This window comes from Marasmius oreades, chromosome 7, assembly GCF_018924745.1.
Source record: "Marasmius oreades isolate 03SP1 chromosome 7, whole genome shotgun sequence".
Classification (NCBI taxonomy): domain Eukaryota; kingdom Fungi; phylum Basidiomycota; class Agaricomycetes; order Agaricales; family Marasmiaceae; genus Marasmius; species Marasmius oreades.
In genome coordinates, this window is record NC_057329.1 from 1,080,561 (window position 1) to 1,097,238 (window position 16,678).

General features: G+C 46.7%; 6 protein-coding genes across 6 annotated transcripts; 3 read left to right on the top strand and 3 right to left on the bottom strand.

The window, feature by feature from the left end:
* Window positions 1-6,120: 6,120 nt before the first annotated feature.
* E1B28_011051 (uncharacterized protein) lies at window positions 6,121-7,971 on the top strand (the record flags this gene model as incomplete). The annotated part of the gene is made up of 1 exon (XM_043156047.1): window positions 6,121-7,971. The coding sequence occupies one exon, from the start codon at window positions 6,121-6,123 to the stop codon at window positions 7,969-7,971; it is 1,851 nt and encodes a 616-aa protein (XP_043005831.1).
* A 79-nt stretch (window positions 7,972-8,050) lies between these two features.
* On the bottom strand, window positions 8,051-8,672 carry E1B28_011052 (uncharacterized protein; the record flags this gene model as incomplete). The annotated part of the gene is made up of 2 exons (XM_043156048.1): window positions 8,051-8,093; window positions 8,143-8,672. The coding sequence occupies 2 exons, from the start codon at window positions 8,670-8,672 to the stop codon at window positions 8,051-8,053; spliced, it is 573 nt and encodes a 190-aa protein (XP_043005832.1).
* A 1,450-nt stretch (window positions 8,673-10,122) lies between these two features.
* E1B28_011053 (uncharacterized protein) lies at window positions 10,123-10,969 on the bottom strand (the record flags this gene model as incomplete). Its single annotated transcript, XM_043156049.1, has 5 exons — window positions 10,123-10,283; window positions 10,341-10,392; window positions 10,443-10,565; window positions 10,614-10,905; window positions 10,956-10,969. 5 exons carry the CDS (start codon window positions 10,967-10,969, stop codon window positions 10,123-10,125), a joined length of 642 nt encoding a protein of 213 aa, XP_043005833.1.
* Window positions 10,970-11,096: 127 nt separating this feature from the next.
* On the top strand, window positions 11,097-13,684 carry E1B28_011054 (uncharacterized protein; the record flags this gene model as incomplete). The annotated part of the gene is made up of 9 exons (XM_043156050.1): window positions 11,097-11,109; window positions 11,165-11,268; window positions 11,322-11,577; window positions 11,634-11,949; window positions 12,002-12,222; window positions 12,280-12,502; window positions 12,758-12,893; window positions 12,950-13,065; window positions 13,118-13,684. 5 exons carry the CDS (start codon window positions 11,097-11,099, stop codon window positions 12,066-12,068), a joined length of 756 nt encoding a protein of 251 aa, XP_043005834.1. The 3' UTR covers window positions 12,069-12,222; window positions 12,280-12,502; window positions 12,758-12,893; window positions 12,950-13,065; window positions 13,118-13,684.
* Window positions 13,685-13,765: 81 nt separating this feature from the next.
* E1B28_011055 (uncharacterized protein) lies at window positions 13,766-15,409 on the top strand. Its single transcript, XM_043156051.1, has 6 exons — window positions 13,766-14,165; window positions 14,228-14,341; window positions 14,394-14,476; window positions 14,529-14,773; window positions 14,836-14,937; window positions 14,999-15,409. Exons 1-6 carry the CDS (start codon window positions 13,954-13,956, stop codon window positions 15,113-15,115), a joined length of 873 nt encoding a protein of 290 aa, XP_043005835.1. The 5' UTR covers window positions 13,766-13,953; the 3' UTR covers window positions 15,116-15,409.
* Window positions 15,410-15,513: 104 nt separating this feature from the next.
* On the bottom strand, window positions 15,514-16,659 carry CYP10 (Peptidyl-prolyl cis-trans isomerase cyp10). The gene is made up of 6 exons (XM_043156052.1): window positions 16,547-16,659; window positions 16,455-16,490; window positions 16,352-16,390; window positions 16,134-16,295; window positions 15,859-16,071; window positions 15,514-15,803 (listed from the first exon to the last, which is right to left on the bottom strand). Exons 1-6 carry the CDS (start codon window positions 16,547-16,549, stop codon window positions 15,753-15,755), a joined length of 504 nt encoding a protein of 167 aa, XP_043005836.1. The 5' UTR covers window positions 16,550-16,659; the 3' UTR covers window positions 15,514-15,752.
* Window positions 16,660-16,678: the final 19 nt, after the last annotated feature.

The window sequence follows — 16,678 nt, forward strand, 5'->3', positions numbered from 1 at the left end:
AGCTAACAGGATCTAAGCCCTGTGGTGCGTAGCAATCGCCTACTAACTCATTACTTATGGTCAAAGCCATATCCCTAACTTGGGAGAAAGCAAAAGGGTCTAGCTGGGAAGCCACCCACCCACTATCTACTTCTACGGGCTTTTCTGCCTGCAGGTTTCGAACGTAGTGAGGGTCCCGTAGCCTCTTTCTGATCTCTCGCCAGAATGTCGGGTCTAGACATTCCGCAAACTTCTGTACTTTCTCTCGATTTGACAAACTTCCTGCAAGTTTGTCTGCTTCAAATTCAAACTCCATATTAAACGAAGTAAGCTTTTGTAGCTGCTCTTCTCCAATACCAGAGAACCTAGCCTTCAACAGATCTAAATTCTCCAGTGCTCCTATTTCTAAATCCCTAATCGACGGGAACGAATCAAACATCTCTTTCTCAAAGGCGGCCCAACTATAGCCTCTTGTAGATGGCAAATGATGTGCCAGGAGTCGAGAGGTCTCAAACTCCATTTGAATCATTGCTAGAATGATAAAAGATTCATCTAACTTCCAGCCCTTGACTTTCCCATATTGTAGGATAGCCGCCATCCATTCCCGTAGATTTCCAGGATCTAGACGGTTGAATGTGGGGAGCCTTCGTTTCGACGTATCCTTGTCTAATTCTTTCAAAGCACCTTTAGAGAACTCCGTCCAGGACTTCTTTATCGGTCTTTCTTCATCTGGCACACCTGCCGCTACTGGGTCATTCGATATATGGGACATACTTGTTAACGGTCTTTCCAGAAATAAACTCGGGTTTAGTTCAAAAGAATAAAACTCTTCTTCCCGTAGGTCGAAGTCTGAATTGTATTCGGAGGGTAGAGATGATAACGGTGAAGAAAACGGTTCAATGTCTTCAGTTAAAATCTCTGGGGTTTCGTATGGGGTTTCTAACGCTTGGTTTCTAGGACCTTGCGTAGATCTTGTATCTCGGAAAGCTTCTCTCGGACTTCTGTCAAAAGAGAAACCGGGGTTTCTTAAATCGTTTGGGATAACTTGAGTAGTCTCTCTTCCTTGCGTAGAATTGCGCGTAGATCGAGAAGACTGACCAGCTCTCGGTACTTGAGCTGGGGTACTAGATGCTAAAGCCGTAAGACTATGTGTCTGTAAGACTTGTTTGCCAGCCGCTAGTGAAGTGCGAGTGTTACGTCGCTGTGAACTAATCTTTCTGAGAGAAGTTCTTTTGGTTTTTGTTGTTTTTGTAGTTCTCGCTGTAGGGCTAAAACTACCGGAATTTCACAATATTTCGTTTGATACTGAATGTAATCTTATTTCCACCCCCTGCGGTGGTCACCAGATAATGGGCGAAGAATACCACTCAAGAGTCAACCTAATATCAGAGCTACGGGAGTAGCACCAACACCAAATCAACCCAAAAACTAGTAAACCTCCGTGTAAAGTCTATCAATAACTCTACACACCAGGAAAGATTGCAAGGGTGGACTGCTTGGCAAAGGTTACGCACAAGATCACAGTCTCAGTATCGTATGAAGTTCTTATGAAATCAATGTGTAACTGCAAGTGTAAAAACACCACAGCTACGGGATTCTAAGGTTTGTAGGGGCTCTGTTTATTGTCCAGTGGACTAAGTGGGACTATGAATTTCGTCTACGGTAAGACTAATTCAAACGATTGGAGACTATTGCCCTCGACGGACACGAACGCTAAGACCCTCGACGGATCACGAAACAGTAATCAAGACCTCGGCGGCCTACGGACGGATAGTTCTCTAGTTTTTGACCTCGACGGTCTCGTATAGTTCAAATCAAATCTTATCGTTTCACTGCACAAAGACAGGGCAAATCTCTCTATTGGTGTCAAGAGCAGTTACTCACGGGCAACCCACTCAGGACTTTCCTATGCACGGGTAGTACTTTTTTATCTACGGATACATGAGCTGCTTTTATACTACTTCTACGCTAGCTTTGTAATCCTATCTCTACTTGTTCTATCTCTAAAAATAATGCACCGTAGCTACGAATCCATGCGGAGTCTTATCGCTAGGGACTGCTACATGTGCAGAATCTTGTCTACGGAGCTTTTCCGTATTCGAATCATATGTTTTGGACCAATCTGGACCGTTCTTCATTCTTGTTTCAGCATGTAGAATGGACCTACATAGGCGTACCATATGGTATTTCCTGCCTACGGACCTTATCCTGCATTTCGATGTTATCAAATCATATGGACTTTGTGTGTCCAAGTAGTTCCAGCATATGGATCCAGGGTTCCGAATCGCCATAGCACATGAACAGTGTGGACTCCGAGATTCGTTGTTCATTCCTGCCTGGTTCCTAGGTACTCTATCTGTGATCTGGGATCTGTATCATGTCTTTTTGTCTTTTCCTCAGATCGGGACTCGATCTACGGTCATATCAAATTTCTCCTAGTCTGTGTGGTCCAATGTCCGATTTCTTGTCAACTAAATCCCCCGTAGAAGTAGGTACTCCTAGTATGAAGGTCTTTTGACTCCGTTAAGTTCTGCTACGAACGGTTCTGTGAAGACTACAAGTCTTCTAATAGTACAATCCCTTGATATGCCAGTGCATAGTAGAATGTAGAGAGTAGAACTTGGTGAATTACCGCTTAAGTCCTCTGCTCATAGAGTTCTACAGGTTTCGAACGGTCATACAGTTTTCTGACATGATCTACGGCTCTCTCTAACTGGTCTAGCTGCGCCTACGGCACATTCTACTAGCGGCACTAGCTTTAACTAGCAATTCGGGCTCACTCTAGTTCTTAATACGATAAATATCGCTCCGTAGCACTGTTTTAAAGTGCAAAAAGAACCTTGTAGCATAGTCAACTAAGTCGCATTAGCGACATGATGGAAGTCAATCTACTGGAAGATGTGATGGTCAGTGGTCACCGAGGCCGAGAAAAGATTTATTCAGAATTTTGTGAAGGCTGACAAGGACCTGAAGCTACAGACTTGTGGTGTTTGTCGAGAGATTCGTTGGAACATGAAGCTGACTCTGTCGCCTGCCAGTGATGTAGCAAGGATAAAGGAGACGTGAAAAAGTGGAGTACCGAGAATAATGTCCATCCAGGTGATTCCCGGGTCAGTTGAATATCTTATCAGTGATGCTCACTCAATGGCCGCCTATAGCTGATATCCCGCAAGCACTGAAGGGCCTTACCGAGCTCGAGGAGATGGTGGCAGTCATGTCTGTTCGCCCTCTGGGTTTCAGTACAAATACAAAGACCATGTCTGCAGCTTTGTTCACGATATATGCACACCTTCCCCGTGTTCCCGAAGAATGCGAGACCGACAACTTGTCCTTCGACGTCGAAGGACAATCGCGTCGTGATGCACGTCCTGGTGATGGCCATGGCACTGCATACTGTAACTGTCAACTGTCTATATAGTGACATTCGAAGACGAGAAATGAAAAAGAATTAGAATACATGGCGACAACGATAAAGTTTTTGCTTTCTATCGTTACTAGGATTCGAAGCGAGCTACCGGGCCGCGTGCGGTGCATATTTCGCAAGAGAAGAAAATAAAATGATGGGGTGCAGGGGCAAAGCCCCGCCTAGCTGGGTGAAGGGCAGGAACACATCCGAGCGCAGCGAGCGTTCGTGTGTAAGCCCGGAACCCTAGCAAGTATGGGAGGTGGTCAATTGCACCATACGTCATCTGGATACTCGCCGAGGAAGGAGAGTATAGGAGTGGGCTTCAAAGTTGTGTCGGGTGGAGGAGGCGATGGTTTGGCGATGGTGGTAGAGGGAAAAGAAGCGTGGGAAATTTGGTGTGGACTGCCCAGCTGTCCTTGACAATCGGACAGTCACTGTAAATGCCGGTCGCCCCGGGTCACCCACCACTGACAATGGCTGCTAAGTTATGGCCACAATGGCTTACAACGGCCACAACCCGTTATAAACCCTATGACGGGTAGTACAGGTTTTTAACCTTCTTGCGACACTCTCAAAATTCATAACAACCCATGGCAGACATTGAGGTGGGTTTTGTTGAATTTTATATTCATTACAAGACTATCACAATATGATCGCAACACTATCATAATGTCCATTACCCATAGTATAGCGTTACAACGGCCACTACTCATGGTAACGGCATCGCAGTGTGGCCAAATTTTTGCTGATGCACGCGCGCACGCCCTACCTACTATGTACAGAAGGTCCCACGATTAGAATACACCTATCTACTACTCTACAGGTGATGGTAATAAATATTATCTGATTCCAAGATGATCATCCACCAATATGTCTCACAGATACCTTGTTACCCTAATGATAACCAAACAAGGAAATTACGGCGGAGTTATACAGGCCATGATAATGATGTCAGAAATCCGGCAGGGAATGAGCTCCGCATATTTCTTGATGGAGATCATTCAAGAATTGACAATTTGGAGTATCAATGCTAATCAGATGATACAGACGTATATTAATCTGGTAATCTGGCGAGCAAAAGATAATGAAGGATATTCCAGTATCTAGTGTCGGCATCCTGGCACATGATGACAACACGTGTAGTGACATATACTATTCCCCGGTTTTTTGTGATGGAGGTCTCGAAAATGGGCTGATGTGGGGTCTGATATGGAAAACTTCGCGAATGAATCCTGCACTACAGCGTCGTTCTCATCGTGATAGTATCCGACCGTGGTAGTGATGTGCGGGCTCGGGCTTGGCCTGAAGCCCGGGCTTGGGCTCGGCTTGAGAGGGCTTGGGCCTGTAAATTCTCAAGCCCGAGCCCTGAGCCCAAGCTCCGGGCACCAAGCCCACGGCTTGGGCCTGAGCCCAGGCTTACTGTACAAAATTTTAAAAGAAGTATGGCTGTAAAAATATCAAATTTTTAGTACATTCTATGAACCCAGAGCCACGTTCCTTTGTGTCTGTTGAACTTAGTGCCAGAATTTGGCAAAGAAAGCCGTTTGGAAGTAATCGGCAGCAGTGGGGGCCAGCAGCCGACATATATTTACGGCAAATTTACAGTCATGTGAATTATTTATATTAAATTCATAGCCGGCCATTAATACTTCGGTTTAATGGACCATTTTGGTAACCTGCCAGTCCCGAAAAAGAAATACATTGATTACATATTAGAAGCCCGGGCTCAGGCCCAAGGCTTGGGCTTTCCAAACTGCAAGCCCGAGCCTTGAGCCCTTCAAAGCCTTATCCCGGGCTCGGCTCGGCTTGCAAAGCCCAGGGCTCGGCTCGGGCCGGCCTAGGGCCTGAGCCCGAGCCCGCACAACACTAGACCGTGGCCTGTCCACCGTGATCATAACAAATGTCAAAAGACTGCCGCAGAGTCACTTTCTGAACCAGGGCGACTCCGTGCGGCACTCCCGCAGGGCTAGTGCCTGAATCCTCAGAAGCAGCATGTGGGTCAATGCCTTACGCACTTCCATCCTCGAGAGAACCGTAAGTGGCCGACCTTTGGTGAGTTTCCGTCAAGATGATCCACAGGAGAGGAAGTTCATCCCGCTTAATCAAAATGAATTACTCCGTAGCCATCGTTTCGATGTCAACTGGGCTATCGGCATTCAGACCAATACACGACGGGAAGGCCACTGAAGCCTGGCTTCGACGCGTCCTTCGTCAGGAAAACTTGCGCTTGAATAAGTACATCCCTCTAGACAAATATCAAGATTATGACGCATTGCGCAATATCGTGCCAGATTTCAACAAATCTCGAAAGTTTTCCCTCATAGCAAAGCCCGAGGGGTTACCGGTTAACTCTTTCATTCGAGTAACGCGTTCGTCGCAACAGTAGTCCACTCCATACGGAAGGAATCTATCAAGATAGTCAAGGCTAAGGATGCAAGACTTGCCTATGATATCTGGCTTCTATTGAAACGATAGTTTTCCTGACAGTGATCCTAACCGTACTTGAATACCATCGATGGTCCCTTTGCTATGTTTGATGACAATAATTGCTAGGAGAAAATGGTACAGAATTGTCGTAAAATGTTGTGGAATACATAGATGCCTATAGCCTGAATCTAGCCTGAATCAAGCCTGAATATATAATGCCAGTCATTAGATTACCGTTACACAGCCACCTTGGTTTCCCACGCATCATCTGTGCCGTGACGGTACCTGCTTGACCACATACCAAGTTTATGGACATTATTGCCTCCCTCTCACTTGCCGGAATCGACCCTTTTCTCTCGGAGGATGATGCTAGTATTGTACGCCAGATGTTGGATCAAGATGAAAAGCTGATGGCCAGCATAGACGAAGAAATTGCCCGAGTAAAAGCCACCTTGCAAAACTTGACCAAGAAACGCAATGCGGCACTCCAGCGCGTCACTCTCTATTCAGGTCCTTCAGAGGCCGACGTTGAAACTATTCGAGCTTCCATATCCGAAGGTCAGATACGTTTACAGTCGCTGAAGGAGGACATACGAGAAGCCCGCCTTCACCTTGATTCGTTATTGGACCAAGAACAGCACTCCATTCTCGACGAGAGGTCTTCCTCCAACGATACCAACTCATCGATTACGTCCTCTGACCATCTACATACTCTTCATGACTCTATCGGACAACACAGAAACCTCATCAAGGATTTGGAAACCGAACAAGACGACATTCTTGACAGGATTGCCCATTACAATGCGATTTTATCTCCAATCAGGCTTCTTCCTGCCGAGATCATATCCGAAATATTTTTTCATTGCCTCCCAGACCAGTTATTTATTCGACCATCACCATGCGAAGCGCCTCTTCTCCTCACCCAAGTGTGTCGTAACTGGAGAGAGACCGCATTCTCGACACCTCGTCTTTGGTCGTCCATCGCCGTCACAGTCCACAAAACACGTTCTCACCCTCACCCATCCCTCATCGAGAACTGGATTATGAGGTCAAAAGCGCAGCCACTAGCCTTTGAACTCGACGTGCGTCTTCGTTTAGAAGACACGGCCGAAAACAAGAGTTTGATTACCGGCGCTATAATCATGGCGAAATTTCGTCGTGTGTACAATCGCTGGAAATGTGTACGCCTCACCCACGCAGATTGGCGAATCGATGAAATGGGCCTCAGGGAAATTTGCGTTGACTCAGGTCCACCACCTCTTCTAGAGACTTTGCACATGAGCCGCGATTACTGGCTAGGAGACGTCCAGAAACCGTTACGCATGCTTCTAGCAGCGCCCAGGCTTAGTTCTGTTCACTGGCGCGGTATCATTGCAGAGTTCCGTAGTCCGGCAGAAATCATTCCTATAGAGAAACTCTCCGAAGTGAAGATAGATAACCATCTTACGAAAGAGCAGTTTCATTCTCTACTATCAATGGGGTCAAACCTTGTCAGGTGTGACCTCACGGTTTACTTCGCCAGAAACGAAGAGCTTTTCCTCCGCTGTGCTCTACCTCGCTTGCGTCAACTGGTTATAGCCACAAATAGGGGTGGAAATCTGTTTGACAGTATCAATACACCAGCCTTGCACGATTTAACGATAAGGAGGATGGACGGTCCACCATCCGTATTCCAGCGCGACGGAGAACGCTTCTGGTCTCAAGAGAGCTTCCTTACATTCATGGGCAGATCTGGATGTTCGCTGAACAGCCTTGATCTTGGAGAGACAGATATCACACCTACTGAGCTCTTAGAGATTCTACAACTCCTATCCGATTCTCTACAGAGCCTAGCGATATCCAATGAACACAGCAACAGGTATTGCCTGAATGACGAAGTCATCGACTCCCTCTGCGTGAGTACGGCATCGACAAGCACCAGTCAGGACCTGTGTCCCCGTTTGAACTATGTCAAGCTCTGGGGATGTATGAATACGACGGACGGAGCGATTGCAGACTTCGTAGAATCGAGATGGTTAACAGTGTGCGGGGAGGGCAAGCTACTCAACATGGCCTTGATCAAGTTCTTGAACGATGCGCGTCATTCTGTTGACATCGAACGTTTCAAGTATTTGAACGAGAAGCGCAGAGGAATAACTTGGATTAGAAATAGAGAATAGACGCGTGTTGGGGTAGAGATTCGGGACATGATGGCAATAATACTGATATGAGAACACATGGGTAGTAAGTCAAGGAATGTCATGGGGAGGAGAATAAACTGCGATAGGATTCCATATGTTCACTATGCTTGGTGAGTGACAACACCGAAAAGATGAAGTGAAGGAACGTACGCATGTCCTTTCGCCGCCTCCTTCTGCACAATTGGTTTCAACAAGAAGGAGCATACGCCTTCGATACGTTCTGTCACTCTCGTCTTGTTGCCCTCTACCGCAAATTCACGTAACTTCCACACTTGAATTCCCGCACTTGATTCGGACTCGTAGAGCGTAGTTTTGGCACTTTCGTCCCAAGTAAGAGTACCCAAAAGATGGACCTGATGATTATACAAGCCACATAGGACAGGAATGGATTCTTCCATCGAGAAGAACTGTCTGTGAAGTTTTCGACCATGGACATCTTGTTCTCCTGCGGAGGGAAGCGTCCTAACGTGATTTTGAGAGAGTGAAGAAGCCTCTGGGATCGAAACCAAGTCTTTCTGCAAGAGCCCGACTTGCGAGCATGATGACCAAAGGCGGCAAACCCGTTCATGGCCTTCTACTGTTCCGAGTACAGGAAATACTTCATCAATTGAATGGTCAATAAGGACTGAGTATTTGTGAAAGAAGTTCGGTTTGAAGGACGATTTTGTTGTTTGAGGCATGGAAGGCAGAATGAAGGGGACCTGGTCATTTTATATCGCATAACCATTCAAACTCCGCCAGGTCGGCTACATCGGTTCAATCGGCGTCCAAGTAAGTATGTGGGTGTCCGATGACTCCGATGTACTACGGTCATGGAGTTTCCCTCAGTTCCTCCCAGTGGTTCCCACCGACACGTTCGATGATTCTATCGGGCTCAATGTCCTAATTTTGGCCTGGTGGTGTTTGTATATTTTCAACATCGACCCTGCCTCGACACTGGAACCTTGCGTACCACGGCTCAGGTGGAAGGAGTACAGTATTAATAAATGAATAATGCTATGGAGCGGATGTTTGGCGAGGACGGTGAAATCGGCCTGAAGGATTGCAATTCAAGCATGGAATACCGAGTCAATAAGTATGGGTGTGAACATTGACAATGATCAATCATCCTGGAAGAGAACTGACAGGACGGAAACATGGGACTCTCGAGTAACGGATGTGGTATCTAGTAGGTTCAAAGCCCTGCCTTCCGTGAGGTTGACGAGACCTCCACTCAACTGGACAATAGCGTAGAAAGATACCAGGTCGATGTCGTAGAGAAAATCGGTGAAGATCTTTGTGCAGAAAGTAGACATTCTTGAGTCGACGGCCGGGTTCAATGGTCACCAAATATGCAACCCGAAGTAACCTCGTGGTCGATGTTCTTAGGACGAATCAGGCGTAGACCGGGTAAGCGCATCGTCTGGGAGCTTCCTAGTCGCACTGCGCACGCTATGCGTACCAAAATCGTCTTTGAAAAGCCTCGACAATCCAGATATTGCAGAAAGGGGTGTAATTGGTCGAGCGAATGGCTTACTAGATATGTTTAACATCGAACGAGATGAAGGTCGATGATGGAAGCTCAGATAAAGACGACTTGGTTGAGATGAGGAGAAAGAGGGGTGGGTATTTTCGGTTGGAGGCTTATGGGTTGGTCCCAGTCAACGCTCTTGCAGAGTGCATGGCAGTAGTTGACTGGGGATTTGCAGGGAGAGGACAGGCGTCGCAGGATATGCTACAGTTGGGTAGGTGGGATTCGAGCTTCGAGCGGTGCCACTTACGGGGAGGCCGACGCAAGCAGCGTATTTTAACGACCCGGAAGTGGGAAGAGTTATTTGTCAAGAAGCTTTTCGAGGCTTATCAGCGGGAGGCACCCCCGGAAAAAAGCAGGTTGGATGAAGTCATTGTTATACCACTAATAAGTGATCAGTTCGGCGTGGATTTTGCATGGAAGAAATATTGTATAAAGCAGAGAATTTATCTGAAAGTGGTGATAAACGACAGCTGATGGCAGAGCTTGATTTGAGATACCTTCGAGCGGGGATGCGGAATCACTGATGTAGATTTAGTGCAAGAGCGCTTGTTGAAACCACTATACTTACCTGTAGATCGATCTGGAGTTTGAAGTAGACAGTAAGATATGACTTACGTCTACCAAAACCCTTTGCTCCTCAAGATACCATCCCAGCTTTTGAACACGTATGAAGAGAACACCTGAGCTTCACGAAACACTGATCCAAATCTGTCTGAATTGTCGAGTAGGTCGTCCAAAAACATGTTCGCAGTTTGGGGAGATTTTAATTGATGCAGTTCTGCAAAATTCGAAAGTTCAGCACATCGTTCCATCACGAAACAGGGGCAAGATTCACCAGCGGCTATGTAGATCGTAGCTAATGATGCCCTTCTCGCATACCAGTCGAGCTGCGACGGATTGGTCACACGTTAGAAAACCAGTACGTATGATTGCATACTTGTATTGACTGGTCTTTAGTAATTTTGCAAGTTTCATTTGCAATCTTGGCGGCGTGTTCGATTGCAGGCCGTGGATCAAGAGGTGGTAATCCTTGCTCTGGCGAGCAGAGAAGCGCGAAAGCCTAGAAATTGTTCAGGAACCATCCGTTGAAGACAAAGAATTTACTGACTTCAGGAAGATGCCCCAGCACTTCCCTGTTATACTCCAGCCTCGCGCGTAAAACATGTCGAAACGTCGGTGAGGGTACGTTGCTCATCTGGAGGATACCTTCATCTAACCAAGCATTGATGAGGGTTACTCTAGCGCTATCCCCTGTGCCAAACAGAGCAGAAATTGCAGGCTCGGAGAGCGGCTGTTGGAGGGCAGCCGGACCAGGTAGGTAAAGTGCGGAATAAGACAATGCCTCGCGAGTGAAGCCATGATTCTTGACCAATGTCGTTGCTATCTTCAAAAGTTGATTCCTGCACAAAATATTCGAGAACAGGAGTAGATGCGCATAACTTTGAAGTACCTTGTAGTTGACATTATTGGTACCGCCGCCGTACCGGTGATGGGCAGAGTGAAGCACGCGTGGCACGCGCCGCTCGAATTTTTAATTACGACACCACTCACCGCTACTTCTGTTTTACACTAATTTATCCGTACCTCGAAAATGTCTGATTGGGGTATGTTCGACGATTCGTTTTCTCAACTCACTATCGACTTCGATCACGTTTACAGAAGCCTCAGAAGGCGAAAAGGTCACCAGCCCACCTCCAAAGGTTGCACCTGTGAAGAGAACCGGAAAGTGGATGGGAGAAGATGAGGAAAACAATGCCCCAGCTGTGAGTGCAGATCGCAGATATGAAAGCACGTCCCGCTACCCATATGCTATCAGAGTGACTGGGATGACTCTTCAGAAGAAGAGGAGAAACCAGCCCCAGCGCCGGTGGCACCTCCGAAGAAGAAAGGAACATTGAAACAAAAGCTAGCAGAGAAGGAAGCGGCCAAGGCTCAGAAGAAGGATGAAGATGATCTTTACGATTCTGACGCAGTGCTCGACCCGAGAGAAAAGGCACGACGGGAGAAAGAGAGAGAACTCAACGCTGATCTTAACAATGCTGCAGAACTTTTTGGGGCAGCTGCGATCGGCGGTGAGCCGTCAATTTCTGACATTCGGCTATATAACTCTGACGATTGCGAATGATAGGTACATCATCGAAAGAACTTGACTCGTTGATTTCCGCCCAACCTCGGACAAAAGAGGACTTCAATGCGCTGTCGTCCAAGATAATAGAGTTTATCATCAAGAGACACCAGAACAAGCCGTTATACACTGCGTTCGTTGAGCATCATGTGCGGGAATTGGCTCAACCTCTGAAAGATGTCGAAGTACGAAAGGCTGCGAGTGTGCTTACGACGCTTGCGAATGAGAAGCAGAAAGAACAGAGAGAAAAGGCCAGTGGCAAAAAGAAGTCAAAGGCATCGAGCAAACCTGTTCTTGGAGCGGCCAAAGTGTCCAACAAGTAAGTTACAAAGCCCCTTCGTTTGTCATGCGGCACTGATAGCGGCACATAGGCTGGATACAACTGTCTACGACGAAGCGATGGACGACTTTGGGAACGACGGGGATGATTTCATGTAGAACGTTTGTTTTGATGACTGGCAGCTCTTACAGATCTCTACTACAAGCTTACTTTCTGTTTAGTAGATGTATTTTCAATGAAGTTGTATTTCCAGCAAACTCATACGATGATTAGATGACGTATTCGCATCAAGCATTCAGTCTGATGAAGATGGTAGATCGGACAGTTTACACCACGGTTAAAATTTGTACTCACCTCCAGAGATTGCAGGCCTGCAAATCCTACCAAGCTCCTCTGTTTCTTGGAACAACTGGTACCCGCAGCGACGTGTGAGGGACGAAGAGGACTTTCTCATTTTGCATCAAAGTCGATTTTCGCGGATGTGTTCAACATTACGACAATGCGCTGGAGCTACGGTTACAAAGTTCTCAACACAGCTCTCGGTCACTCGTTGACAAGAGATTCATTCGAACCACGCTGATACACGCATTTTGTATGTTACTAAATTCCTCTCGAGAAGGCTTTCGTATATTTTTCCCTGTCTGGCGTCCTTCATTTGACCTGGCCACCTCTTTGCCTTCCCCTCGTCTTCATCAACCCGTGACGGCTTCTATTTTACTGGTGAGTCTAACCGTATCATCTTAAGAGCGGAATTGAACGTATTCAATAGGGGGCGTTTTAATATTTGGAGTGCTCGTTCTATCATATGTTACGCGACCTTGAAGATATTGATATCTTTCTTTCTTAGTAAGGCTCAACCCCAATCATTGTTCAAGTTCGTCTATCCGCTCGAGAGGGTTCATGGTTATCTGTCAACTTGAAAGCGCTAGTCGTTTTGGCGTCTCGATATTTTTGTCTATTGTGTTGTGATCGCGTTATCGCTGGTAGGTAGATCACTGCTTACTTGGGTCAATGTTTTTTTACGAACTGTTCATTACAGTGCGTACTCTCGGAGTTCAGCTGAAGCCACTCTCCTCCATTCCTCCATTGAGTTATGCCCTGCGACTCGAGATTCCTGCTGGGATCCGATCAAAAGTCACTGACATCCCGCAACAGGTACGTACACCTCGATATCTTCTTCTGGCCGCTCCTCAAAAGTCTGTCCCAGTCCAAAAGGTCATGCTATGTCATTGTAAACGCTCTCGCCCTGTATTGGATTTCGCGATTGCAAGAATGAAAAGCAAACTTAAGAGCTCCTTGAATCATCTCCTTCGTCAGCACAAACAATGTGGGAGCATGTTTACCATTAATAGATCAACAGATCGCAGAGTTTTGATGCCCTTTGTCATCTTTCCGCCATCTACAATTGTGCACAAGAACTGGAGAGGCAGTCCGTTGATCCTTAGGCCAATCCTTCATTCCCCCCAGATTTACATCTAAAAGCCCTCGACCTCTAGTCACGGTTACCGTTCAGCACGGACTAGCAACCCATCTCCGCGTCGTGGGATCTCTAACTACACAGTATCTGGAATTCTAAACGTGCTGAAACACCGAGATTGGACAAAGACCGCCCGATAGCGTAGGCGAGCGCATCTATGTTGCATCGATTGGTTGGCACTATTGCGGAGTCGTTATTGATAACTCACCACGAGGCTGAAGGGTATCCCGATACTGGATCCCTTCAGCTTGCTTGATACCGACACTAGTACTTGTATTCTTCGACACTGAGCCCGCTATGTAGTATGTTGGTAGTATGGCACAATAAGTACGGAAAGCACTTCTCATTCACCGGCACGACAGCCTATTCATGTCTCAACTATTTCCATACTCGTGTATTACTACGGTCTTTTAATCTGTATCAGTACGAGTACGATGTGGTCAACAGTCGAATTCCTGTTTCTCTTGCAGCCAGGTTTCGTTCGGCACAGACAACGGCAGTGAGCTCACTCGGGCGCCAAAAACGACCATCCAATACTACAACTGGTTTATTCCTCCCTTCCACCTATGGCGGATATCGTCGATTCAATGCTTGACCTCATGAGGCGGCTGCCTCCAACGCGTACAGAAGAAAACGTGTCGGCCTTGATTGGGATCTGCCCTGACTATGCTGATGATTTGCTTGGGAGCGTCGACCAACCTTTGCAGCTCAAGGTCGATCGTGCAACTGGGAGGGAATATTTAGCTTGCGATTATAACAGAGATGGAGAAAGCTACAGGTAATGTCGCAGATCTCTTTGTTTAACCCATCTCGTTTGATGTATCCCCCCCTCCATTCCAGATCACCTTGGTCGAACGAGTACGAACCACCATTGGATGACGGCACTGTGCCAACACCTAAACTGCGCAAACTCGAGATATCTGCCAACGAGGCATTTGACACATATCGTGAAATGTGCGATTGAATGACAAGTGTATTGTGTTCCAACTCAGCCGTCAACTGATAGGTACTACGAGGGCGGAGTTTCATCCGTCTATTTATGGGACCTCGAGGACGGAGGGTTTGCTGGAGTGGTCCTGCTTAAGAAGAGTATGTGACTTGATGACTTCTTTGTGGGTATCACGACTCATGCAATGCTCAGCAATGACACCCTCCTCTCCGAGCGAACCTTCTGGGTCCTGGGACTCTATTCATGTATTTGAAACATCGGAAAGAGGTCGGCAAGCACATTACAAGCTTACATCCACCATCATGCTGCAGTTGGTGACGAAGAAAGGTTCTGATGGAGAGTGTGACGATAACGGGAAGAACACAGGCGAGAAGAAAGGTTCTGAAGGATGGAAACGGGATGGAGAAGTAACTCTAAGTGGCAGCATGACACGACAGGTGTGGATTTACAGTTCTTTTCTTCGCCGTACTATTGACGAACGCCTGTTCTTGTGATTCAGACAGAACAGGACTGGCCATTACCCGACACAGGCTCCCACATAACTAATACGGGAAAGATGATTGAAGAAATGGAGATCAAAATGCGGAATCTTCTTCAAGAGGTCAATATTTCAATCGTCACTCAATGCCTTCCAATACGTATTCACTATTTTCACGTCTTAGGTTTATTTCGGAAAAACTCGTGATATCATCTACGATCTTCGAAGTATTGAGGACTTAGAAAAGACTCGAAGACAACGGGAGCTTCAGAAGGAACTAGTGGGATTCATCAAACGGTAATGACGGGCATAATGTGAAAACTTGACAGCACTTCACTTCGTATCAGACTCAACCTCGTTGGAGTATAAACAGACAGCAGCATCAAAACATAAACATACTACGGACTCCGAGAGCTTCGCGTGTTGTCAATTTCGAAAAATGCAGGTTTATTAGAACCGAGTACGACCTTTTATTGTATATTTTATTTTCTTTTGCACCGCTCTTTTCCCGCATTATTCGGAAATTAGAATGTTAGGTGGACTTGGGGTTCCCCATATCTAGAGCAGCTCGAGGAATCCAGGTGGGTTATTCACGTAAACAGACAGCATTCTGAAAGGACCCCAAATCAGAAGACTGAGATCTGGAGTTGACTAGTTCGTTCTTGTGTCGTTCAAAGGCATACTTGACAAGCCAGTTTACGCGAAATAGTCGGGGCATGTCATTCTTGGAGACAAGGAAAACCTCCCTGAGTCCGTCTAAGTCGTAGGAGGCTTTGAGAGATACATCGAATGTAAAAAACCTGGAGAAGATGGGTCAAGGTGTATCATTTTGCAATGACTCACGCTTTCCATCCGCATTACTGTAAATTGCTTTCCCTGGCTACGATACAAATGGTTACCGCCGAAACAGATACTTTGGTCGAATTCGAAACGGTTGCTTATTGAGAAGCGATTTTCGCATCGGCAATCGGATTTGCGTGAATGGTAATCTATCGATAGAAATGTCACGATGAATGGCTGGACGGAATTGAGGCAAGAAGTTACATGTTCGATTTTCATTTCGCTTGTGGGTCTGTTCTTGTTGTTTACAGGAACTCGTTCCATGGCATCCAGAGCAACGTCCGCTCCGTCGATCACCTTGCCAAAAATAGTGTATTTACCATCGAGATGAGGCTGCTTAGCATAGGTGATAAAGAATTGGGATTTGTTCGTGTCGGGGCCAGAATTGGCCATCGCCACTACACCACGGGCGTTGAACTTCGTATATGCAAATTGAGTAAAGGCTACGTTCCTGCATGGAAGTCGGAAATGGTTATCACCTTGAGAGTCGACCGTAATTCATCCGCAAAAGCACCGCCCCAGATACTTTGACCACCTTTACCAGTTCCAAGGGGGTCCCCAGTCTGGATCATGAATCCCTTGATGTTTCGGTGGAAGATACATCCATCATAATAGTTGGAGGCACACAGGGCCAGAAAGTTCTGTCCGTTTTCGTGAGCACGATGGGGTGTTATGGGACGAGAGCGCTTTACAGCACCTCAGCGGTCTTTGGCACTGCTTCACAAAATATCTCAATCTACACAATAACGTGTGAGCACATGCCCAGAAACAGCGTTGGAATCACTTTTGTGATTTCTTACCTTGATTTCCCCGTGAGTGGTATGAAGAGTGACAGACTGGCGCTAAGTATGAGAAGACAACGAGGGAAAATAACAGCAAAAGGGTGGCGCACCATACAGATGAGTGGATATCAAGTAGGAACGAACAGCTATCACTTGGGCGGGAACGTCGCGGTGAAAGGTCGTTCGTCCAAGGCCGACCCAGTCTGGGCGCTGTAGTGTTGTGTAACTGTTCGAGCGTGAGA